The 21940-nt window shown below is 47.6% G+C and overlaps 7 protein-coding genes across 7 annotated transcripts; 3 read left to right on the top strand and 4 right to left on the bottom strand.

Moving 5' to 3' along the window:
* Positions 1 to 10: 10 nt before the first annotated feature.
* PV09_03121 (hsp7-like protein) lies at positions 11 to 3073 on the top strand. Its single transcript, XM_016356274.1, has 4 exons — positions 11 to 170; positions 257 to 443; positions 506 to 739; positions 796 to 3073. The coding sequence occupies exons 1-4, from the start codon at positions 144 to 146 to the stop codon at positions 2355 to 2357; spliced, it is 2010 nt and encodes a 669-aa protein (XP_016215797.1). The 5' UTR covers positions 11 to 143; the 3' UTR covers positions 2358 to 3073.
* Positions 3074 to 4569: 1496 nt separating this feature from the next.
* Positions 4570 to 7670, bottom strand: PV09_03120 (uncharacterized protein). The gene is made up of 6 exons (XM_016356273.1): positions 7350 to 7670; positions 7000 to 7184; positions 6868 to 6943; positions 6450 to 6814; positions 5972 to 6400; positions 4570 to 5914 (listed from the first exon to the last, which is right to left on the bottom strand). Exons 1-6 carry the CDS (start codon positions 7386 to 7388, stop codon positions 4852 to 4854), a joined length of 2157 nt encoding a protein of 718 aa, XP_016215796.1. The 5' UTR covers positions 7389 to 7670; the 3' UTR covers positions 4570 to 4851.
* A 37-nt stretch (positions 7671 to 7707) lies between these two features.
* Positions 7708 to 8960, top strand: PV09_03119 (uncharacterized protein). The gene is made up of 3 exons (XM_016356272.1): positions 7708 to 7923; positions 7983 to 8341; positions 8398 to 8960. The coding sequence occupies exons 1-3, from the start codon at positions 7798 to 7800 to the stop codon at positions 8474 to 8476; spliced, it is 564 nt and encodes a 187-aa protein (XP_016215795.1). The 5' UTR covers positions 7708 to 7797; the 3' UTR covers positions 8477 to 8960.
* Positions 8961 to 9189: 229 nt separating this feature from the next.
* On the bottom strand, positions 9190 to 9909 carry PV09_03118 (uncharacterized protein; the record flags this gene model as incomplete). The annotated part of the gene is made up of 1 exon (XM_016356271.1): positions 9190 to 9909. The coding sequence occupies one exon, from the start codon at positions 9907 to 9909 to the stop codon at positions 9229 to 9231; it is 681 nt and encodes a 226-aa protein (XP_016215794.1). The 3' UTR covers positions 9190 to 9228.
* Positions 9910 to 10143: 234 nt separating this feature from the next.
* On the bottom strand, positions 10144 to 12514 carry PV09_03117 (uncharacterized protein; the record flags this gene model as incomplete). Its single annotated transcript, XM_016356270.1, has 5 exons — positions 10144 to 10778; positions 10830 to 11016; positions 11065 to 11367; positions 11416 to 11760; positions 11816 to 12514. The coding sequence occupies 5 exons, from the start codon at positions 12512 to 12514 to the stop codon at positions 10237 to 10239; spliced, it is 2076 nt and encodes a 691-aa protein (XP_016215793.1). The 3' UTR covers positions 10144 to 10236.
* A 5025-nt stretch (positions 12515 to 17539) lies between these two features.
* On the top strand, positions 17540 to 19726 carry PV09_03116 (uncharacterized protein). The gene is made up of 4 exons (XM_016356269.1): positions 17540 to 17942; positions 17995 to 18095; positions 18146 to 18366; positions 18417 to 19726. Exons 1-4 carry the CDS (start codon positions 17812 to 17814, stop codon positions 19551 to 19553), a joined length of 1590 nt encoding a protein of 529 aa, XP_016215792.1. The 5' UTR covers positions 17540 to 17811; the 3' UTR covers positions 19554 to 19726.
* PV09_03115 (chaperone DnaJ) lies at positions 19685 to 21704 on the bottom strand. Its single transcript, XM_016356268.1, has one exon. The coding sequence runs from the start codon at positions 21581 to 21583 to the stop codon at positions 19916 to 19918; it is 1668 nt and encodes a 555-aa protein (XP_016215791.1). The 5' UTR covers positions 21584 to 21704; the 3' UTR covers positions 19685 to 19915.
* Between the last annotated feature and the right edge of the window lie 236 nt (positions 21705 to 21940).

Raw genomic sequence — 21940 nt, 5'->3', positions numbered from 1 at the left:
TTTCTCTCCCTAACGATCCTAAATACAAAATTTCCAAACCTCTCCCATCTCATCCTTCTCTCAATTCATCCTTTCTTTCATTGCCATCAGGACCCCATTGGCCTGTCTTCATTAATACCTTCTGCACATAATCACCTTTCACAATGCTGTCATCAAGATTGTCGCGGAGCGTAAGTTCGAATTTTTCCCTTCTTAAAGCAAATGCATCATCAAGTGCATGCTTTCATCAAGGTCGCATGCTCACCTTTTCCATTAGATACTGCCCCGAGCTCAGTCATCTCTTCGCACATCTGCCGTGAGGGCGCCATTGGCTGCGCAATTCAGAAGGGGATACGCCGATGAGAAGGTCAAGGGCCATGTCATCGGTATCGATCTGGGTACTACCAACTCCGCCGTTGCGGTGATGGAGGGAAAGCAGCCACGCATAATAGAAAACGCTGAGGGTCAGTCTTTGCCATTGAAAACCTTGATGAAGACGTTTTGGAGCTGACTTGTGATGATGCAGGTACGAGGACGACACCATCAGTCGTTGCCTTTACCAAGGACGGCGAGCGTCTGGTCGGTATTGCGGCGAAGCGTCAAGCCGTCGTCAACCCAGAGAACACTCTCTTTGCCACAAAGCGTCTCATTGGCCGCAAATTCACTGACGCTGAGGTTCAACGTGACATCAAGGAGGTTCCATACAAGATCGTTCAGCACACGAATGGTGATGCGTGGGTAGAGGCTCAAGGACAGAAATGTAAGTTCCACCAGTAAAGTACGGACATGGTTGAGCATTCTCTGACACAACTCTAGACTCTCCATCGCAGATTGGTGGTTTCATTCTCGGCAAGATGAGGGAGACTGCTGAGGCATACCTGGGCAAGAAAGTGGAGAACGCTGTCGTCACCGTGCCGGCCTATTTCAACGATGCCCAGCGTCAAGCAACCAAGGACGCGGGTCAGATTACTGGTCTGAATGTTCTCCGTGTCATTAACGAACCTACTGCCGCTGCTCTGGCCTACGGTTTGGATAAAGAGCAAGACCGTGTCGTCGCTGTCTACGATCTTGGTGGTGGTACCTTTGATATTTCCGTCCTTGAAATCCAGAAGGGCGTCTTCGAGGTCAAGTCAACGAACGGTGATACCCACCTTGGTGGTGAAGATTTCGATATTGCCCTCGTCCGACACCTGGTTCAGCAATTCAAGAAGGAGTCTGGCATTGATCTGTCTAACGACCGCATGGCCATTCAGCGTATCCGCGAGGCTGCCGAGAAGGCAAAGATTGAGCTCTCCTCTTCAGGCCAGACGGAGATCAACCTGCCTTTCATTACTGCTGACGCGTCCGGACCAAAGCACATCAACCAGAAGATGACCCGATCCCAGTTAGAGGGCCTTGTCGGTCCTCTTGTTGAGAGAACCATCGAGCCTGTTCGCAAAGCGCTGAAGGATGCTGGCCTGCAAGCTAAAGACATTCAGGAGGTTATTCTCGTTGGTGGTATGACCCGTATGCCCAAGGTTATCGAAACCGTAAAGAACATCTTCGGGCGTGAACCTGCCAAGTCCGTCAATCCAGACGAAGCCGTCGCCATCGGTGCCGCCATCCAGGGTGCCGTCCTCGCTGGTGAGGTCATGGATGTTCTACTTCTTGACGTTACTCCTCTATCCCTTGGTATCGAGACTCTCGGTGGTGTCTTCACCCGTCTCATCAACCGCAACACAACCATCCCCACCAAGAAGTCCCAAATCTTCTCCACGGCTGCTGATTTCCAGTCTGCTGTCGAAATCAAGGTTTACCAGGGTGAGCGTGAACTCGTCCGTGACAACAAGCTCCTTGGTAACTTCCAGTTGACTGGCATCCCGCCTGCGCACCGTGGTGTACCCCAGATCGAAGTTACCTTCGATATTGACGCTGATTCCATCGTGCACGTCCACGCTAAGGACAAGGCTACCAACAAGGACCAGTCTATTACCATTGCCTCCGGCTCTGGTCTTTCGGATGCTGAGATCGAGGCCATGGTTCAGGACGCTGAGAAGTATCAGGCTCAGGACAAGGAGCGCAAGGAGGCTATCGAGGCCGCAAACCGTGCCGACAGCGTGCTCAATGACACTGAGAAGGCTCTCAAGGAGTACGAGGACCGCCTCGACAAGGCTGAGAGCGAGAAGATCAAGGAGAAGATCGCCGGCTTGAGAGAGGTCGTGTCCAAGGCCCAATCAGGCGAGGGCAGCACTACTGCTGCCGAGCTCAAGGAGAAGACTGATGAGCTGCAGAACGCCTCGCTTTCACTCTTCGATGCACTACACAAGGCTCGCGCCGAGCAGAGCAGCCAGTCTAGCGAACAACAGCAGCCTGGCGCTGAGGGCGAGAAGAAGCCATAAGCGACAAGCACTAGCTTGACTGGTTTTCTTGTGCAGCCAGCTCACTCCTTTGCCCTTTTATCTATCTATTCCGGTATAAAAGCTTTTCCGCTTTTTCGATTCTCCGCTACTATTACCCCGGCTATTTAGCTTGTACTTTTGATAGAATTTGCTGCTTAGTTTGCTCCGTTTGGCGCGAACAACAATTTTTGGAACGGACGGGGTGTGTTCACATATTACATAGTACCGGCGAGTGGCGTACTACCTACTACTTGGGTGTGGCGGAAACTTCTTTCACGCGGTTTGTGGGCTGGGAAAGGGCAAAGGAACCACCAAAAATCATCTTTTCTATTCTCTTCTTGTTGTAGTAAACTGTGGTTGTGTCACATTTACTGCTGGCTCTACTTCGTGGGGTTTGCAGATATCTCGATGTGTATTATATACGGCATAACTCGCAGGATGTGACGCGAGATGAAAGAAATGTAGTCTCCTCTCAAGAAAATTAGATCCATTATCACAAATAGTTCTCGTATAGGGGTATGGAGTGTTGCAAACGTGGAGACGGAGCTAACATCTGAAGAAAACTACAAATGGCTTGCATACAGCTGCGTCTTCGCGTCTCTCAAAGTAGTTGAAGTGGGGCAGCGAATTCGAGCTTGAAGTTTTCGTATAGGCAGCCTCGATTCATTGTACGATGTGCAGTCATGTGCGAGGTGTAGCACAAGAGAAACATACACGTATATAATGAGATTTTTTTTTCTTGCTCTGGACCCCCATGCCCGATAGTTAGGCCTGGCAAGACTGATAGTACTCCGCATACCGTTGCTGCGCTGCTTGTTGTTGTTTTTGAAAGAGTGGTGGTGGTGGTTCGATGGGTAAGTTCATCAGAAACTGCAGCATCTATGCTTCCATTTTTGCTCACACAATCTCAACGATGCCCGTCCATGTAATCGTACGTTTCTTTTACGTTTGTAAAAGTGTTTGATTAGAGTATACGTTTCCGCAAACTCTGTTCGGCGCGCATGCAGGAGATGCTTAAGACAACAGAGGAATTGTTTATTGCTTGGAATACATGATTGTTTACATACGTTTAGTCGTACATTACTCCCCCAAATAAGAATCCACTCAAGCAATCTGGATACCTCGTTGATTGCTTTGTATCATGTTCGTCAATGTATATCTTCGACAGATGAGACAAAATCAGTAGCGTTCCCTGAAGAAGCCTAGACGAGATGCCCCCGTTGTACTCGCGAAGCGCAAAGGAAAGATCAGCGCCGAAAGATGTAAATTCCTCTGTCATGGGCTTGAATTTGGGGTTCTTGAAAGACATGCTGAACATTCTTGGCGGTGATTTCGACCGCCATTTTACGAAGCTCCCATCGCCAGCTTGACCGGGAGGAGCTACGTCGTACACCTTGCGCACGATGACATGGAATTTTTTGTTCAGACAGCTGTCTTTGGCCGCACCGTGAAACTTGCCGTCGACGTTCACCTTGAGATTTTTTGTGCTGGAAGAAGTCTGCAAGCGCGCGCAGACGTGAAGGTGTCTAGTGCAAATCTCGGCGTTTCGTCTTCTTCGAACAGGTAGGAGACCCAAATCTCTTACAATAGCATGGCATCTGGCTTGGTGACCGAATCCGGTTGGCTACCTTCATTCTCAACCACGCTTTTACAGTCGTCCATGGAGAGGAACTGGATCATCGCCTTGACTGCGGCAGGTTCGTGGTCATTCAGAACCATCCTGTACTTCCGCCCTTCCTTCAGATCCTCTAGCTTGACGATGTGCACTTAGAACAATTTCGACCGTCTCAAAGGGAAACGCGCTTCTAAAACTGCAGACGCGAACCATCTGGACCGCATGCAAACGATCGACTGACGTACTTTCGCTCAGTAAGGGCCACTCTTGGCGGTGAGCTCGCTGTGATCACCGATCTTGAGCAGCCTTAAAATATTGCCAGCAGCGGTCTCGGTCAGGGGAGTTTTGGCTTACGCTTCGAGCACTTTTGATACGACTTAGTTCTTCCTATATCGCCCTTTGGCGTTGAGGGTTTGGAAAATGTACTTTCAGGGGAGATGGGAGGTTTTCCTTGTGAACGTGAGATCGAAAGAGGGCCGGGGTTTGGTTGCCTTTTTGACTTTTTGGTATACCTTGGCGCAGGGCTTGGGGGGATTTGTTCGCTCGATAAAAGTGTACCGCCTCTGCTAGAACAGTCCGTCACATCGTTGTTGCAATGCTCTCTATTCTCGGTGCAAACATTCAACATGGTGCCAAGGTTCCGAAATGCAAATTGAGCATCGTACTCATTGCCCTGCAGTATTGTGACGAAGAAACCTCAGGTGGGAACGATCACCCTGCATAGGAGCAGTAGCTAAAATCATAGAATGTGTCACAATGTGATCCCAAGAGTCCGGCATAGCGATAATGATCTCTGAAATTCCACGGTAAGAGATACAAATCGAGAGACTAAGCATTCAGTCAATACATCATATTCTTGCCTCCTTATTTGACGAGGACTCATAGAATAAGTAGATCGTCGCCTCCCCCATTAGCCGGCCCATGTGCACCATTACCCTGCATTCCTGCTGTGACAGGCTGGCCAACGAACCCACTTCCATTCGCATCACCTAGACTCATTGCAGCCATTTGTTGATTCCCCACACCGGCGAAATACATGTCCGCTTCGTTGAGTGCAGCCTCTAGGTTCCCTGTTGCCATACCATTGTTCACTGCGCTTCCAGGGGATAGGTAACTCTGCGGCTGCTGCAGCATGGTAGTAGGAGATGTGTTAAGCATTGCGAGTGATTTTCTCGCTTCTTGCATTCTCTCCTGGGCTCTGTAGGACGGAAGAGTGTGTTTCTGAAGAGCCGGGCTATCTTGTAATTTGCGAACGCGTGCCGACCGAAAGACTTGCCGCACAGGTTTGAGATATACTGTTGCGAGAGTTCCAATATTAAGGCACATTTCATCCAGGGTCGTTGGGTCGAGTTGCTCGGCAGCTGCAGTGATTGCAGGTTTCTCGCCTAGAACAATGTTCTTTGCGATCATAGGATCGTTTCCTGAGTGCGCAAGAAGCCGCCAATACATGTATCCTCTATCCCTAAGATCGGGATTATCTGCCTCGTCCACGACTTGCTTAAGCACTTTCATGACTAGATCTGCGCATTTCGTTGGCCGATGCAAGAAAAGCTTCACTGAAGCCGTCAATAATGCGAGCTGCACATCGACTGGCTCTTCCTGCCATGTAAATAAGAAATCTTCCAGCAGCTCGTCACTGTTCTCAATACGATCTGCGTATTGTCCGATGACCCAGATCATTGCAGCCTTAGCTTCGGGCTCATCGAGCGAGTCGAGATTCTCGCAGAGCGTGCTGATAATGCTCTCATATTGGTTGGGATACTTGCGGAAGATGTTGCGAATAACGACAGTGGCTTCTTGAACAATGTAGCTTACTTTTGTGGCAACGAGTTCAAGAAGTGTATTGATGCAGAGTCGTGCAGCAGGCTCAATTTTTATTGCGAGTTTGCCGATAGCGCGAACGGACTTTCGAACAAAGTCGACGTCGATTTCAGAGGCGTATCTGTTAATCAGGATTTAGCACTTCCCTCATGCTTCAAGTAGGATAAAGGTGACGTACTCTCGCAGCTCAGTCAAAACCTCTTTAATGTTCTTCTCTGTCGCCAACATGAAAAGCAATTCTAGCTTCGTAACTTTAACATAGATCGGATCATTATACTTGCAGAAGAAAACTCTGATGTCATTCCTCAAAATTTCCGGGCGGCGCTGTAAAATCAACAGTGCGTTCCTGAGCGCAAGATATTGAATCTCGGGGCCTTTGGAGAGAAGTGTAACGAGTGGTGGAGAAAGCTTGTTGCACAGGGACGTGATCACCCTCTGGTCCGAAATGTAGTTCATGAGGTAGAGAATTACCCGTATGCAAGTAAGTGCAACGGCAGAATTGCTGTGCGAAAGACGTGGGGAGATACGCTCTGCGAGAAGGGTCGCCTCTGCAGTGTCTTGCGGGACGTAGTTCATCATGGCTTCGAGAATATACGTTTGGCCCCATCTGTAGCCTTATTAGCAATTTTAATAAGAAAGCGTCATGCTAAACATACTCTGAGCAATCTGGCAGTATTTGGACGATTTTGGAAGCGCTGGTATAGTCGATAGTCAGCTTAATCGAGCTGCTTCTCTCCCAAATATCCATTAAGCTTGCTAGGGCACTGGAGACTACGGTCGGATTTTCATCCCTCAGCATTGAGTTAAGCCGATCTATCAGATCCGATGCCTCGACCATGCCTCTATCGTGATCATACAGCTTTGCGACACAGAATGTTGCCGTCTTTCGCACGTATGGGTCAGAATCTTTTAGAAGATGCTTAAGTGGCTGAACCGTCGCCTCAACGTATTCTCGGACGTGAATATATGATATTGTTCGAAGAGCAAGTGCGCGCACGAGCGGATTTGGGTCTTCCATGTCCTAGCATTCTCTCAGCACAATACCCCTATGTTATTTGTTTAGACCAGACACACTTGAACAAGAGTTGGGAGAGCCCGCAATGCAATCTCTGGCTTTGCCCGCGCGTAATTAACTAGGTAAAGAAAGCACCTGCGTATGGATTTGTAAGTTAACTCCTACACCGCACAGAACATTTAAGTCCTTACATTTTTTTAATTTCCAAGCTAGGTATATTCATGCAATTCACAACATCTGAGAACAGTGCGATCATGTCATTGTTGCTCATAGTCATGTTTGCCACTATGCGCTTGAGTGCGATCTTCTTCGCAGAGTGATTCTTATCCTTCCTGTTGCCTTGCTGCAGCTCGGCGCGAAGCTCAGCAACCTTGCCCTATTTAATGCGAATGTTAGCAGAGGGCTTTCATTCTGCAGTTATCGGTAGTACGTCTTCGATGGAGGCTAAACAAAGGGTGGCGGATTCAACTACGATGATATACAAATTCCAATCAACGTGTGCGATTAACATATGATTGAATAAAAATGAGCAAAAACGTACTCTTGCAAAGAGCTTTGCATCTTGACCTCCCGAACTCATGGCTGGCTAAGTGATTGTGTCACAACATATGCGCTGGGAGGTGGAGAAAGAAGTATCGCGAAGGACGAGTGTATCAATGACCCTATCGAAGAGGAGAGCAAGTAGGGAGGCGGTCAGCACATTGCTGAGGAAGCGAAAAATGCCACAAAAAGGGAACACTAGAGATTATTTCGCCCTCAAATTGGGTGGAAATCAAAATCGAGATTGTATGAAAAAGTCTGAAGAGCTCAGGAGCTCCGCTGAAGAGTGCCGACGTTGTCGGAGGGAGCAGCGTGAACTAACTGTAGTTTCCGCTCGTATGCTGATCCTGGGAGCTTGTGCTGAGGCCACCCTTACGTTCCGTCACAACATCCGACGTGCATCATCAGAAGTATTTGCATCACGCATCAAAGGGTCACGTTCAATCAGAATGGCTACCCAAACACTGCTTGAATCGCCTTCGCCTCCAAGTTGGGTAGTGGAACTCAACTCTACGCCCTCGGCGAAGCCAAAGTCTATTCTTCCAGATCCGCCCGGTTTCACGTCTGGAACACGAGTATGTTCACGATTTACAGTAGATCATCAACCATTCCAAGCTAAGGATATGAGCTCCAGAAAGACAAAAACACCAAGAACCAAGCGCCATCCCGCAAGCCCCCCACGGCAGCCGAACGCGACACTCTCAAGCTGAAGAAAGCATGGGAATTGGCTATTGCGCCTGCCAAGCAGCTGCCCATGAGTGCCATTGGCATGTACATGACTGGAAACTCGCTTCAGATATTCTCAATTTTCATGGTTTTCACACTGTTTAAAGCTCCTATAACGGCTTTGATGAACATTCAGAATACTTTCAGTAAATTAGAGACGGAAGGGACGCGAGGGGAAATGTGGAAGGTCAAGACTGTATTTGTGCTGTGCAATTTAATGGCTTTGGCGTTGGGCGTGTGGAAGATAAATAAAATGGGTTTATTGCCGTATGCTTCCCTCTTTATTCACTTAGCTTTATCGATATCACTAACAGTCTTCGTAGGACTACTCGATCGGATTGGCTAGCTTGGGAGACGGCGAGGGAACCGCTAGAGAGAGCATACCCGGCGTGGGAGACATAATCCCAAATTACGATCTAGAAACTGGTGGTGTTTATACGAGAGTTGCAATAACTATTATGAAAACTTCTTGTATTCTACGTGTCTGGAGCAGAAGAGACGAATATATGACTTCTCTGTGGGTATATTTGGCACGGGCGGTGAGTTGGAAGACTCTGAGCAATGAAAAAAGAGCGTAATAATCAAAATATGTCGCGTTTTTCGCTGCTAACTCTGTCATCTATCACAGTTGTGCGCTATATCTCCCTTGTTAATAGTTGTCTGCACCGTCGAGTAAGACACTTGGCTGTTGAGCTTAGTTAGATTGGCCGTGAGGGAGGCATCCGAGAAAACTTTCAAATAACAATGGTCAAACGAGGACCGAATCGTTTATGACCCGGTTGTCAGTTGTTTCTACCAGTTAAAAATATGAGCGGCAAACTTGAAATCTAGCTTTGTGATTCCTAGCACTGCTTCTAGAGGTACATTACTGTGACAGAAGTCGGAGCGAGAAATGAAAATGGATTCGTGAGTCGTCTAGTTTGACGTTCGCAAGCATCGAGGGTGACATCAGCACTGGACAAAAGAAATCACTGCCAGTATGTCAAGGTGATGCCCAAGCAATTACCAGTCGGCGAGAATGATTTTATTATGCATAATAAGATGCAATTTTGCTTCTTCGCATGCATTCAAACGTAGTCTAAAACAAATATCGAATTTTCAGTTCGATAGTTACAAACATCTCTGCAGCAGAGTAATTGCTCTCTGTGAAAGGATCATGTGCGTGCTTTTGTAATCTTTTGTGGTATGAAGCCTTGCAGCGTCTCAAAAATCTCTGACGATGGTATCTTCTCCATATCCCAGCAGTGCCTATGGACAGTTCCCTCATCGTAGTGTTCGGGAATTCCCTCAAAGAAGCCACAATCCTTCTTTAGTTTAGTTGCGAACTCTTGGTGGTGTTTCTTGCTTCTCCATCCGCCAAAAACAACCCACTTGTGGCAATCGGGTGTGGTGTCGATGGTCCAATTACCAACGTAGCGCCATGGTTTCGTTTCTGCCTCAATTCTGTTCAGTAAAGCGCGAACCTCATTGAAGTACATCTGAGGATGGCCGTCGTACTCCTTGAAGAAACAGCGCGACACTGTCATCACGGGCGCTTCAAGTGGTAGCGTAGATATCTTGTCAATGGGAACCAACTCGTGCCATTCAACTACACTTAGTCGATCCAGGGCATCAAAAGCTTTTGTGAAATTGGCAGATGAATTGATAGCTCTGTATGCTTCGAGTGAAGGAAACTCCACCATCTGGAAGAATGCCTCTGGCTCTTCCATAGCGGAGTAGAAAACACATGGTGCTCCGAGATCATCGCGAATATGTGGAAATGTTGATATCAAGTCTTTAGAATTTGGAGCGACGCCGTCATTTAGGCGTCTTCGAGTCACCGCAAGAATTGCCATTGTAGGGGCAGGTATAGGTAGACTTGAATTGGCCTAGCACGAAGGACTGCTGGGCGAGGCAAGAAAGGCGAATCCGGCTCGAGTTGAACAACAATGCTTTCAGCATTGCTAATTCATGTCACGGACTAGAGTGATATCATATTAGAATCACATTTAAAGTCATGACTGGCACGTGATCGGAAAGGACATCCCGCTGTTGCGATAAGAAGCCTTGATATCCCGCTGGCGGCATATAGGCACTCCGTTGCGCTTGCTTGAAATGTACTAATCAAAGCCTACCCACTCAACAGGGCGAGATCTGCAGTTTTGTCATTGATATCACGGCACTCATAACGCATCGGGTTTAGAGATGCCCCCGTTGAAGCCACCAAAGTCTTCAAGATTGAACATGAAAGCGGCATCAATGAATGTACCGAACGTATGACCCACACCATAATCCAGGAGCGGCCCCGGAGACATGCTCCATTGCGGAGGAGTTGTTAGTCCGAAGGCAGCATTTTGATGGTTGTAAATTTCTGAGTCCGGTGTTTGCTGCTCGGATAGGCCAATCCGATCTGTGTCTTTGGCGAGATCTGTTATGATCTGCTCGTAGTCTGTGCGAACTGTCTGGATCAGGCCAACATCGAGAGCTCGGCATCGCTCCGTCATTTCGGCGTCGAGCACTCCTCCATCCCGCGATCCTTGATCATTACCTCGCTCAACCACGTCCAAAACATTCATTTTGATACGTTCAAAAATATCACGATACTTTTGAGCCGCTGATGATCGTTCAGACATGACATAGAGCATCAAATTGCAATCTGAAATCGCATCCATAACGTCAAGGTAGCCAGCAGGAGCAAGCCAAGCACAATAAAGCAGTGTTAACCCTGTCGTTCGATCAGTCCTCAGGTTATCAACCAGTGCGAACCTTGTATTACCGCATAAGAATAATGATTGTAATGCCAAAGGCGAGCAGTCAGCCCTGCGAGCTCTATTCAGACGTTTGTATGCACCACAGAGCCCAGCACAGGCATCTGCGCAGATGCGTAGATACTGCATATTGAGCTCCTTCTTGGAGAGTTGAGAGTATAATAGAAGGCGAACGCATTTATAGTATGGTATCAACTATGAAAACTTAGCGTCTGGACACGAGTGATGTGAAATATTCCATACAAATGCGTCCACATCACTATGTGGCCCACTGGAGTCTACGTTTTCGTAGTATTCAACTGGTATTGCGTCTTTCCATGCTATTAACTGATCCAAGAATCCTTGAATCACGATAGGATTCGCCGGTGATTTCCTATTTAGCCGGTAGATAACGTGCTCAATTTTGGACTCAATCATTCGAAGCCTGAGAAAGTGAATGAAGGGAGTCAGAGTTGAAGGAGGACGTGCCGGAAGTGGGGACCTATTTTGGGCTGCTTGATGTATGCTGATTATATCGTCGATATGCTCATCGATATCAAGCGGGAACTAAACCTCATTAGCGTTAAGCTGACTGAGAGGAATTGATATTTATACCTCAGCGTCAATATCGCCGTCTGATATAGCTGGGGGTCGTCCAAGAGCTACTGAAACTCCTCTATCCAGATAATAGCAGGACCAAAAGGCTCGCGCATTCAATTCTTTCTCAATCGTGATTTCATCATGACTAGACTTTCGGTGTAATCCAAGCTCAATGCATTGTCGTACTGCTAGACCGGCAAGAGTCCATGCTCCGGGGTTACGGGAACCTCTCAAACAGTACAAGGCCAATAAAAGCAGAATCTGAACCGAACGTATGTCTCTTAATGCCAGCACGAAATCAACATGCTGAAGAGCGGCTTCGTAGTGTTGATCCGCATGAAAATCGCCAGGTTCTCCAATCTACTTACGGTCAGCCATCGTGCGGTCATGTTCCAGCCGGTTTGCTCGCCATTACCGCTTCTAGAATACGGCCGCTATTGGCATAAACAAGATGAAGAATACACAACTCGAAAATATTTAGGGACGAGATTGGCTTTGAATATAACTTCCTCAGCCACGGAGAGTGGATTATAGGATATTGAGTTGACAGGTGTTTCACGTAGCCTTCGATTAATTTTAACGCCATATCAGGCGGTGCCAATTCAGCCAGTCTTGCACTGGCGACCAACTGATCAAAAGTCTTCGTGCAGTCTAAGTCGTGATGAATCACGGACTTGAAGAGGCGTCCCACAGTTGCGTCAGTACCGGAGTTGATAATGGCATTCCAGACAGGGTCTGTAGTCGTAGCAGGAAGACATTGCGAGCTTCTAGCCTCGTTGTCGTCCAGCATGTAACTGTCCCGACGAATTTTGAGTCGTCTTTCTTTCCAGTGATCAACGGTAACATTATCGTGAGACTCTGCAAGGAGTTGCTCCAAACCGGCAATATGTTCTTCAAGCGCCTGAATGTACATACGTTTCTGGTCCGGTCTTGGTGTTATATGCGCCTTATATTGGCATTGTAGACCAAGTCTTCGGCACGTCGAGCACGTTTCTTGGGCTCCGTCGCATTTCTGCTTTCTTGACCGACATCTCAAACATGCGAGCGCAACTCTTGTGCGTTTGGCCTTCGGTGCACCGAAATTGGACGGCGAGACCGCTTCCGTTGGCGACATAGCTCTGGCAACTTTGCTCATCTTAACAATGGACTTGTTTTTTGTCCTGAATTCATGAGAAATTCGGTCCGGAAATCAGCCCCAACAACAGATCCGGCAACCATTGTTACTTGTATCAACAAAACATGGAGGCGGATGCAGATAAGGGCGGAAACACGCATCCATTCGAGTCATTTGACAAATGAGAGGCTAGTACCCGGTTTAAAGTTGAGCTGGGTGCTTGTGGGGCTCAGAGCGATGTGCGATAAGGAAATCAGGGCAAAATTCGAGACTACCAATCCAGTCTGTCAACTCGACGCTTCAGTATATGTTGAGACCTAGTCATTCATATCTACGCCAATCAGTAGCAAACAATTCATTTGCGCGTGTGTGACGACTTCTGGTCATCAATGTTGATCCATAACTTCCTCGCAATCTGCGGCGACACCCCCAAATAGTTGTAGCATCACCCAAAATGAATTTTCCTCCGTTAGCAGTAAGCTTTCCGTACAAATGCACATTTGTGTCGCGATGAGATATGCCTTTTAGTTTCCAGCTTTACACGGAACGTTCAGTCTGGTTGAGCTCACGAGCAGAGCGAGACGATCAACTTCCGTCCTCCTCGATCGCCTCGTTTTTGCATGTTGAGCCCTTCCTCTACCCTACCTAGCCCACCTTTCAGTATCTCCAACTCTGGTATTTTTATCGCTCCATCTTCTAGCAATCGATTTAATGCTGTTGCGTATTTTTCGGAAGACTTGTCTAGAATGAACCACTTCATCTCGACGTTTTGGACACTGACATGAGTCGGGACCACCGCACCTTTTGGCAAGAATGACAACGGTGCAAATCGTACAGGCGATGAGAGTGAGAGAGCCGACATGCAATACATTGCGGTTTCTGGCCCTACGATATCCACGCCCTTGTATAGTCTATCACCAGCGATTGACCGAATCTCTGCCACGATTTCTTCGTTCGACTTCCCATCTCTGGTAATGACAAAGCGTGCACCCAGACTTGAGACAAGATTTTTTGTTCGCTCAGAAGCCACAGCAATAATCTCAAGCCCGCTGTAACTTGCTATCTGAATCATGAACTGGCCCGTAATACTCGAACCCCCCCACACAAGGAGATAGTCTGGTTGCGATACAGGTAAACATTGTACGGTTTCAAAGATAGGTACATCTAGCCACTTCCATAAGGTCATTGCAGCTGTCAAGCCACATACACCCAGGCAAGCCGCGGACTCGAAGCTAAGGTTGCTTGGGATTGGTTTAACGGTATGTTTAGGTGCGATAACGAACTGCTGGAAGCAACCCGACCTGATGTCGCGGTAGTACGTGCCTGGCAAAGACATCAGCACCGCAATGTCTACGGGATAAATCTCACTCACTAGTCCAAACCCTATCACCCTTCTTGAACTCATTCACGTTGTCGCCAACTTGTTCGACTATGCCTGACATTTCTCTGCCGGTAATCTGTGAACTTCTATCAATATAATACAAAAGCACGTTGATTTGCTTGCCATACCCAAGGAAATTCAGGCAAGCAAAAGTTCCAATCTACGGACTTCCAGTCGATCGGATTCAGACCAACAGCGCAATTCCTTATAAGAATCTCATCTCCGTTCTGAATCTCCGGAACTGGAAATGCCTTATCCAAACGATAAGTATGTTCAGCTGGCACGATCAAGGCCTCCTGTTTGAGAGGAACGAATGTTTCGGCAACCGTGGACTGAGTTATGACCTTGATAGATTTCTCAGACAAAATCGAAGAAGATTTTGAAAATAATATGGTTTCCGTTGCGGGAGATTTTTCAGGCACAGACTTGTCCCCAGGTTCTGAAGAAAAGCAAGATCTCAAAAGCCATTTGAACTGTTGTAGCAGCCTCATCTTGTGGGAAATGACAGCACAAAAGCTAAGACTCAATACTTGGTGTGCCCATCATTCATATACTATCCACGTCTGATATATTAATGCGAGGCACATAACAATTTGCTACGATCCTGGACCGACAAGGCCGACAAGGCTGAAAATCACCCATTCCGTTTCGGGAGTGTCGGCTCAGACCTTCCCGATGCACACGCATTACGATTTGTCGGTTTTCGTATTCCGATCGCGTCGATTACAGGCTACGAAACTCCCGACTCACATGGACATCAATTTTCTTGCTGGAAAATAATCTCTCCTTAATTCCACGATTTCTACCAAATCATGCCAGGATGCTCACCATCTGCTGGTTTTCACGGAAGAAATGCCATGAATCTGCGAGGTCGGGCTTATACAACATTCTCAGGATAGTTTCTTCAGAAAAGAAATTATTAACTCTTGTTCGATATGTATCCGTTTTATATGCGATTCCGAAAATAGTCTTAAGTATATCAGAGCAGGATATCTCACAAACTTTCTACGTTGTGTGTTCCATGTGTATAAAGAAAGAAGTTCATGTTGAAAATTTCAGCTTATGCACAGCAGAGTTTTGGCTGTTTAAAGAGGTACGAGCCGAAGCTTTTGTAGTGCTTCTACCTGCAGAATTATCTTATAAGACTAGATGTTCTTGCACTAAAAGTTATTCAATACACATTGTGCACAACGTAGGTTGATGTTTTTGAATTATAAATATGAACAAGTGAACGTGGAGCTCAAGCAAGAACTCCATGTTCTCTCTTAGCCCTTCGAGGGGAGCTTTCTAGTATATGAATATCATTAGATGGAAATAACACAGAAGTAGTCCTCTTCCTCCCTGAAAATATAACTAATTCGCACCATTTGTAATTGGCTGAATTTCCGCTTCGGAAACAACAGGCACTTTGCTCACGTCGATCTGGCTCAAAATCTCACTACTGATAGGTTCGACATGCCCATTGACTCCGTTCAAAGATTTTAAATCCTCTACTTTATCCCATCTTAATTTTGCAGCTGGATGGTCCGGTGCAGCAAGCGGCTGGCCAGGTCTGTTTTGCATATTCTCCCGAAGTGTGCCTCCAGGAACAGGATAGTCTTTCCAGTAGATGCCGCGCTTTTGTAACTCTGGCACCAACAGCTCGACCAAATCCTCAATGCTCTCGGGATTGCACATGTAACTGATGTTAAATCCGTCTATGTCGCCTTCGGTGAACCATTGCTGCATCACGTCAGCTACTTGCTCCGGAGTTCCGACAGGCATGGGTCCAAAGCCTCCGAGACCAACGCGTTCACCGACCATCCTTGAAGTCCAAGGTTTGTCGTTTTGAATCGTCTTGAAGTTGTTGAAAATGCCTTGAATTCCGGCTTTAGACAGCTCTTCATCGTCGAAATTGAATGGGGTGTCCATGTCGTACTTCGAGAGATCGACGCCGGTGAGAGCGCAGAAAGAGGACAAGCCACCTTGAACACTCGCATTTTTCTTGTATTTCTCCCACTTGGCTTGCGCCTCTTCTTCCGTGCGACCAACCACAGGGCATAATGAGCAGAAGAGTTTGATGCTGCTCGGATCACGGCCAGCTGCTCTTGCCGCATCGCGAACTGACGTGCTGTATTTCTTCAGAGCTGCAATGGTAGGAGTGCCACAATAGATACCCTCAGCATGCTTGCCAGCGAAAGTGACACCAGTCTTTGATTGACCTGCCTGGAAAATTGCTGGGGTTCGTTGCGGGCTGGGATGTGTTTGGTGGTATCCACTGAACCTATGGTACTTGCCTACACAAGAGCTTGCATGTTAAAATTATGAAAGCAGAGCAAAAAAGAGTGAATATAAAACCATCTTGAGGAGGGGAAGAGTCAGACAGTCAATAATAGTCTGACTGCTGTGCTGACACTCCATCCCACGATAGTGTCGAATAATAGGCCGTGGGATAAAAGCGATTTTTCTTACCATTGAAGTCGATTTTGTGAATTTTGCTCGGGTCGTAAGCCATCTCTGGTTCTGAGCTCCAAACTTGAGCCCCGTCCTCCCAACTTTGTTCCCAGAGCCTGAGCATCAGGAGCTATCAGTATACAGACCAAGTTTGCCATGATCAATTAATCATACCTGTAAACTATCTCCATATATTCTTCGGCCGCAGCATAGCGCTCATCATGTGGCACGGCATCCTCGATACCGAAGCATTTGGCAGGAGCTTTGCCGAAGGAGGTGACGACATTAATGCCTGCACGTCCGTTTGATATATGATCGAGAGATGATAGGGTACGAGCGACTGCGTATGGGCTAAGATAACTTGTACTTTGTGTGACTGCAAAACCAATAGACGTAGTTGCTTGCGCCATCGCTCCAATGAGCGTCACAGGATCCAACATAGCAACCCAAAGGCCGCCTTTGAAGGTGGCATCAGCGGATGCGCCGTAAGTCTCATGAATTCCGTATATGTCAGCGAAAAAAATGGAGGTGATTTTGCCCTCTTCTGCTTTTTTGGCCAGCCAGATGTAGTAGTCCAAGCGGTCCTTATGCCTGGACAAGCTCTTTGGATCTTTCCACTGTCCGATTGCCATATGACTTCCCGTCGAAGTATTGTCGATGATGTTCAGCTGCATCATCTTGCGAGGTTGTGTATTAGCCATGGCGGGGGCTTCAGCAAGGTACTTCGAGCGCAAGTTGTCAAATGTTATCACGAGTGACTATTTCACCTGGGCGCAGCATCCCATATAAATCTTCAGAACACTTGGCGATTGGCCTTACACCACTACTGTCTACAAGGTTCTCAGTCGATCCTCTTACTCATCTTTACGGCAAGTTCGCGGCAAAGAGGAGAGGAGTACATCATAGCAGATATTCCATAACATGAAGAGGCCGGAGAAGACGAACCGGTCGTGCATATCACAAGCGGCGGAAACTATACCAGGTTCATGCTAACACTCCAAATGTGGGTGATTGGAGCACACAAGCTTTACATTCAAAAGCCATGTGAAGTCTTGAAGATGAGGAAAGGATCCGGTTGGGGCTAACCGGCGTCGGAGTAGAACTATGTCCCTAATGCACGTGCTCAACTACGGCCTTGCACATCTAAGCCTTAGATGGTCAAGCGTTATCAGTATCGTTGGTGCTTCGGCATATCCAATGCCGCGCTTTTGTGTTTCGCGTCCATGAATCCTCATGCCAAGCATAGAGAAATATGAAGGCAATCGAGATAGGGATGGGACTTACCGACTTTACATCTTCGTTGTCTTCGACGGTAGAGTGCGTGTTCGAATCAACACCCTTCGAGAACGGTTAGAGATCGAGATAAGGACATGCGCTTTCGATATCTTCATAGGACTATAAGAGCCTGGCTATACGAGCTTGTTGACTCGTTGATTAACTTCCAGTTTTGAATGAATACAAACCCTGTGGAAAGCCATCCATCATGATCGATTTCAGGAAGATCTACAAGCATCCCAAAGAATGGTCCTTGTACAAGGACATGACAGTGACCGCATGGAGGGTCGCCATTCTGGCTTGCTTAGGTGCCATGGTTTTTGGATATGACACTGCCTGGTAGGTTGCAGAGGAAACTTGATGATCACGCAAACAGCTAAGCTGCGAAAAGGTGGTCTGGTGTCTTGGGCATGCCTGCCTTCACTTCGCGCTTTGGCGTTTACAACCCAGCGACGAAGAAATATGTCATCTCTGCACCGTTGACATCGTCAGGTAAGCTCTCAAACCTCCTACTGATATGTGCATTACTGATCGTAAACCAGGAAGTGGAATTCCCACGGCTGGAAGGATTCTTGGTTCAATTGCTACTCCGTACATAGCAGACTGGCTTGGACGCCGTTGGACGATGCTTGTCATGTCTATTCTGTTCATAGCAGCGATCATTGTTGAGGTTACTTCGAAGTCTTTCTGGCAAATCGTTATCGGACGGTTTTTCAATTATATTCCTATGGGGATGGCAGGCGCGCTCGTTCCCGTTTACCAGGTATGTGATAGGAAAATCAACAGAGTATATCAAAACTAAACAGATCGTAGGCGGAATGTGCTCCTCCTTCGACTCGTGGTGCTCTAATCACGATCTTTACCTGGTTCGTTGACCTTGGTGCCTTGATTGCATCTTGTATTGTATTCAGCACTCACACGTGGAGAGGCGAAGGTGCATACAAATATGTCATGGGAATCCAAATGGCCTTTCCGCTTCTCATCATCGCCGCCCTTCCGTTCATTCCGGAGACCCCACGTTTTCTTTGTATGAAAGGCCGTCGGGAGGAGGCGATCACAGTCATGAAGACGCTTAGGAGGAGCGACGAACAGGCTATTCAAGAGATCGACGAGATCGAGGCATCCCTGGAGCGCAAAGTAGAGACTGGGGCGTGGATCGACCTTGTACGCGGATCCAATCTGCGCCGTACGATTATCTCTATTACCATCCCTTCGATCGAGGCATGGCAAGGCCAGAGTTTCATGGGAAACTACCTAGTTGTTTTTTTGATCTCACTTGGCGCAACAAATCAGTACATGTTGTCGACTTTGCTCCAGGCTGTCTTGCTAATTTGTGTGACGCTGACATTCTGGATGTCTGATCACATAGGCCGTAGGCCACTATTACTTTTTGGCAGTGCAACTATGTGGATTACTTTCTTCATCGTGTCCGCAGTCAGTGGACATGACACTACAGGTATTTCAGATACCCGCAAGCAAGTTGCTGTCGGCATGCTCTTCATCTGGGCGATCGCATACGCAAGCACTTACCAGCCAGTCGGTTATCTTGCACCAGCGGAGACGCCCACTACAAAGCTGCGCTCAAAGACCGCTGGTGTAGCATACTTTTGTCAGCAATGCGGCGGACTCATCGTCACTTTTGTCGCCCCATACATGCAAAACGCTGGATATGGTAATATGGGACCATATATCGGATTTTTCTTCGGAGGAATCTCATTTCTTGGCTTGGTCTTCGTCTACTTCTGTTATCCTGAAGTCAAAGGCCTTTCTGTCGAAGAACTCGACGTCCTCTTCGACAAGAGGCTGCCTACGAGAGAGTTCGGCAAAGTTCCGCGAGGTACCCATGCCGTTGCAGAGCTTATTGAGGGCCATCCGAAAGAAGGATCCCTTTCTGATGCAGAAAAAGCCGTGGATGACAAGGCTGCCGGTGTTACAGTATCTAAAGTGTAGCGCATAAGGTGGAAAGGGTCAGAATGGCACAGTTTGAATGTTGATCTGACTTCGCGCATGCCTTCAAACTCCTTGTTGGCTTTTCCCTTTTAGCCTCAATGGATGGATGAGATAGTATCAGCTTTGGTTGTGTTGGCTTGAGCAGAGATGATGTATTACAATGCTAATGGTCTGCCTATAGCTCTGTACATCTACCCAAATCTCTCAAAAAGTGTCCAGTATTTATCGAGCAAGCCCAATCGTGCAAGATTTAATTGCCCGCGATGATGCTACAGTATCCAATTCTATGCAAAGAAAACTTCGTTGGTATAACCTTTTACATAATACACAACTTCAAGAGAGGCGAGGTGGAGGCATCGTCATTATCCAGATCCTGATGCCTTCTTCGGTTCATCTTCTGACTCCTTTGACTCTTTGTCCTCATTTTTCAAGTGATCATGCTGTCCTGTGAGAGTGTGCCATGCACTCTTTAGGAAGCCCTCGTTTTTATGCTTTTCCTTCTCCACCTTGTCCTTGACATCGTTTGCAGCATTGCTCTTTTCCTTGGTGATCATTGTCCGCTTTGCTGTCTTGTCACCCATCTCATCTGCCAGCATTTCTACAATAGCACGCTGATTAGCAGACAGATACTTGGGCATTTGAACTTTGAATTCCACTCGTAAATCTCCTTTTGCCCCACGTCTATGACCAATCTTCGTCATGCCCATACCATTGAGCACAATCTTCTCCCCAGAGCCCGTACCCGTTGGAACTCGTACACGTACATTGCCATCGAGTGTCGGAACTTGAATTTCGCCGCCCAGAATAGCCGTTGTAAGAGGAATTGCAGCGGTATACAGAATATCGGAGCCTAATCGCGAAAATTTGGGATCAGGAGCTACCCGAATATGAACGTAGAGGTCGCCCTTCATGGCGCGAATCTTGTCTTGTGTTCCAACTTGACCAGTGAGAGGGTAATCTCCTTCCTGTGCGACTTTTAGGCGCATGCCATCTTCAACTCCGCCAGGAATATCGACAGTAACGGAGCGTCTTTGTCGCACTGCGCCATCACCGTGACAGGTTCCGCATTCGCTGCCGCGAGGTACAGTGACACCAGAACCACCGCAAGAACTACATGTAGACGCCATCTGGAAGCCCTGCTGCATGAAGTGAACCTGTGTGCCTGTGCCATCGCAAGTCATGCATTTGTCCTTCTTCACACCTGGTTTAAGACCAGAGCCCTTACAAGTTCCGCATTGCGCCAGAGGTGTGATGAAAATTTCTTTGGTGGTGCCTTTTGCAGCATCCATGAAGGATATGTTCGCTTGCACATCGATATTATCACCAACAGCAACGTACTCTTGCGGGCCCCGCGAAGTTCCTCGAGGTCCTCTCCTTGCGCCACCTGTAAATGCTCCGAATAAATCATCGAAATTAAATCCTCCGGCAAACCCTCCACCAAAACCTCCTGCCCCTGCTGCCCCGCCAAAACCCGCAAAAGGTCCTCCCGGGCCGAAAGGGTTTCCGGCACTGGCGCCTGCGTTTGGATCGAATCCACCGTTCGCGTCAAACGCTGATGAGCCATAATTGTCGTATGCCTCCCTCTTTTTGGGGTCAGAAAGCAATTCGTAAGCTGCTTGGGCTTCCGTGAACTTGTCCTTGGCCGACGGATCTTTATTGGTATCTGGATGATACTTCTTTGCCAGCCCATAGTATGCCTTCTTGATGTCGCTTGCCGATGCGTCTTTGCCCACACCGAGAATTTTATACGGATCTGATATTGCTCGTGGCTGGGGTGATGCGTGGAAAAGACGGCTCTGCGCTATCGAAGGAGCCCGGTGCTGATTTAGGCGTTGGCTGCGAAGATGCGCCCTTGAGGATTGCTCATGACCTCTCCATCCTGTGTGCAAGGAAAAAGATCTCCTCGTTGTTCTCTGCGACGCTTTTGAAAGCGAGTTCTCGGAATTGAAGTTGTGACATGCCCGCGACGCAGTCACTGCTCGAAGGGGGATGGGCGCCTTCAAGGGCAGCCCTGGTGCTAATAGACTCATGATTGCGATGGGAGAAACTGTATTGAGCGAGCAAAAGATAATTCGGAAAGCCTAGAAGGGGTATCACAATGAATCATGCTGCGAATGGGATGTGCAAAACGTACGTCCTAGAAAGTTCGAGCAGGATTTCCCAATTAGAACTTTTGAATGTCGGATGGTCTGTGCTCAGCGCAGATGTAAAGGACGCCCCACACGTGATTGACCAATGATTTCTTGGCAATTGAGGTCAGTCATCTTCGAATGCTTCAGGATCAATCCTGAGAAGCGACAAGAATTCATCTAACGTAGGGAGAATCATGAGCTTCCCAATGCTAGAAATCTCGAACAACAATTTCGACTGCCTGATACCGATTTGAT

Source organism: Verruconis gallopava, assembly GCF_000836295.1.
Source record: "Verruconis gallopava strain CBS 43764 unplaced genomic scaffold supercont1.8, whole genome shotgun sequence".
NCBI lineage: Eukaryota > Fungi > Ascomycota > Dothideomycetes > Venturiales > Sympoventuriaceae > Verruconis > Verruconis gallopava.
The sequence above is the reverse complement of the archived record's forward strand: the minus strand, read 5'-3'. Positions and strand labels throughout refer to the sequence as shown.

What these genes read in the sequence shown, in the direction of transcription:
- PV09_03121 (XM_016356274.1), top strand. Translation starts at nt 144, where the DNA reads ATGCTGTCATCAAGATTGTCGCGGAGC. An exon ending in CATAATAGAAAACGCTGAGG is followed by an intron (nt 444 to 505) that starts GTCAGTCTTTGC and finishes GTGATGATGCAG; the next exon opens with GTACGAGGACGACACCATCA. An exon ending in AGAGGCTCAAGGACAGAAAT is followed by an intron (nt 740 to 795) that starts GTAAGTTCCACC and finishes ACACAACTCTAG; the next exon opens with ACTCTCCATCGCAGATTGGT.
- PV09_03120 (XM_016356273.1), bottom strand. Translation starts at nt 7,388, where the DNA reads ATGAGTTCGGGAGGTCAAGATGCAAAGCTCTTTGCAAGA. An exon ending in CTCTCCCAACTCTTGTTCAA is followed by an intron (nt 6,815 to 6,867) that starts GTGTGTCTGGTC and finishes AGAGAATGCTAG; the next exon opens with GACATGGAAGACCCAAATCC. An exon ending in ATACTGCCAGATTGCTCAGA is followed by an intron (nt 6,401 to 6,449) that starts GTATGTTTAGCA and finishes ATAAGGCTACAG; the next exon opens with ATGGGGCCAAACGTATATTC.
- PV09_03119 (XM_016356272.1), top strand. Translation starts at nt 7,798, where the DNA reads ATGGCTACCCAAACACTGCTTGAATCGCCTTCGCCTCCAAGTTGGGTA. An exon ending in GTTTCACGTCTGGAACACGA is followed by an intron (nt 7,924 to 7,982) that starts GTATGTTCACGA and finishes TATGAGCTCCAG; the next exon opens with AAAGACAAAAACACCAAGAA. An exon ending in AATAAAATGGGTTTATTGCC is followed by an intron (nt 8,342 to 8,397) that starts GTATGCTTCCCT and finishes CAGTCTTCGTAG; the next exon opens with GACTACTCGATCGGATTGGC.
- PV09_03116 (XM_016356269.1), top strand. Translation starts at nt 17,812, where the DNA reads ATGATCGATTTCAGGAAGATCTACAAGCATCCCAAAGAATGGTCCTTG. An exon ending in TTTGGATATGACACTGCCTG is followed by an intron (nt 17,943 to 17,994) that starts GTAGGTTGCAGA and finishes AGCTGCGAAAAG; the next exon opens with GTGGTCTGGTGTCTTGGGCA. An exon ending in CGCTCGTTCCCGTTTACCAG is followed by an intron (nt 18,367 to 18,416) that starts GTATGTGATAGG and finishes AACAGATCGTAG; the next exon opens with GCGGAATGTGCTCCTCCTTC.
- PV09_03115 (XM_016356268.1), bottom strand. Translation starts at nt 21,583, where the DNA reads ATGAGTCTATTAGCACCAGGGCTGCCCTTGAAGGCGCCCATCCCCCTT.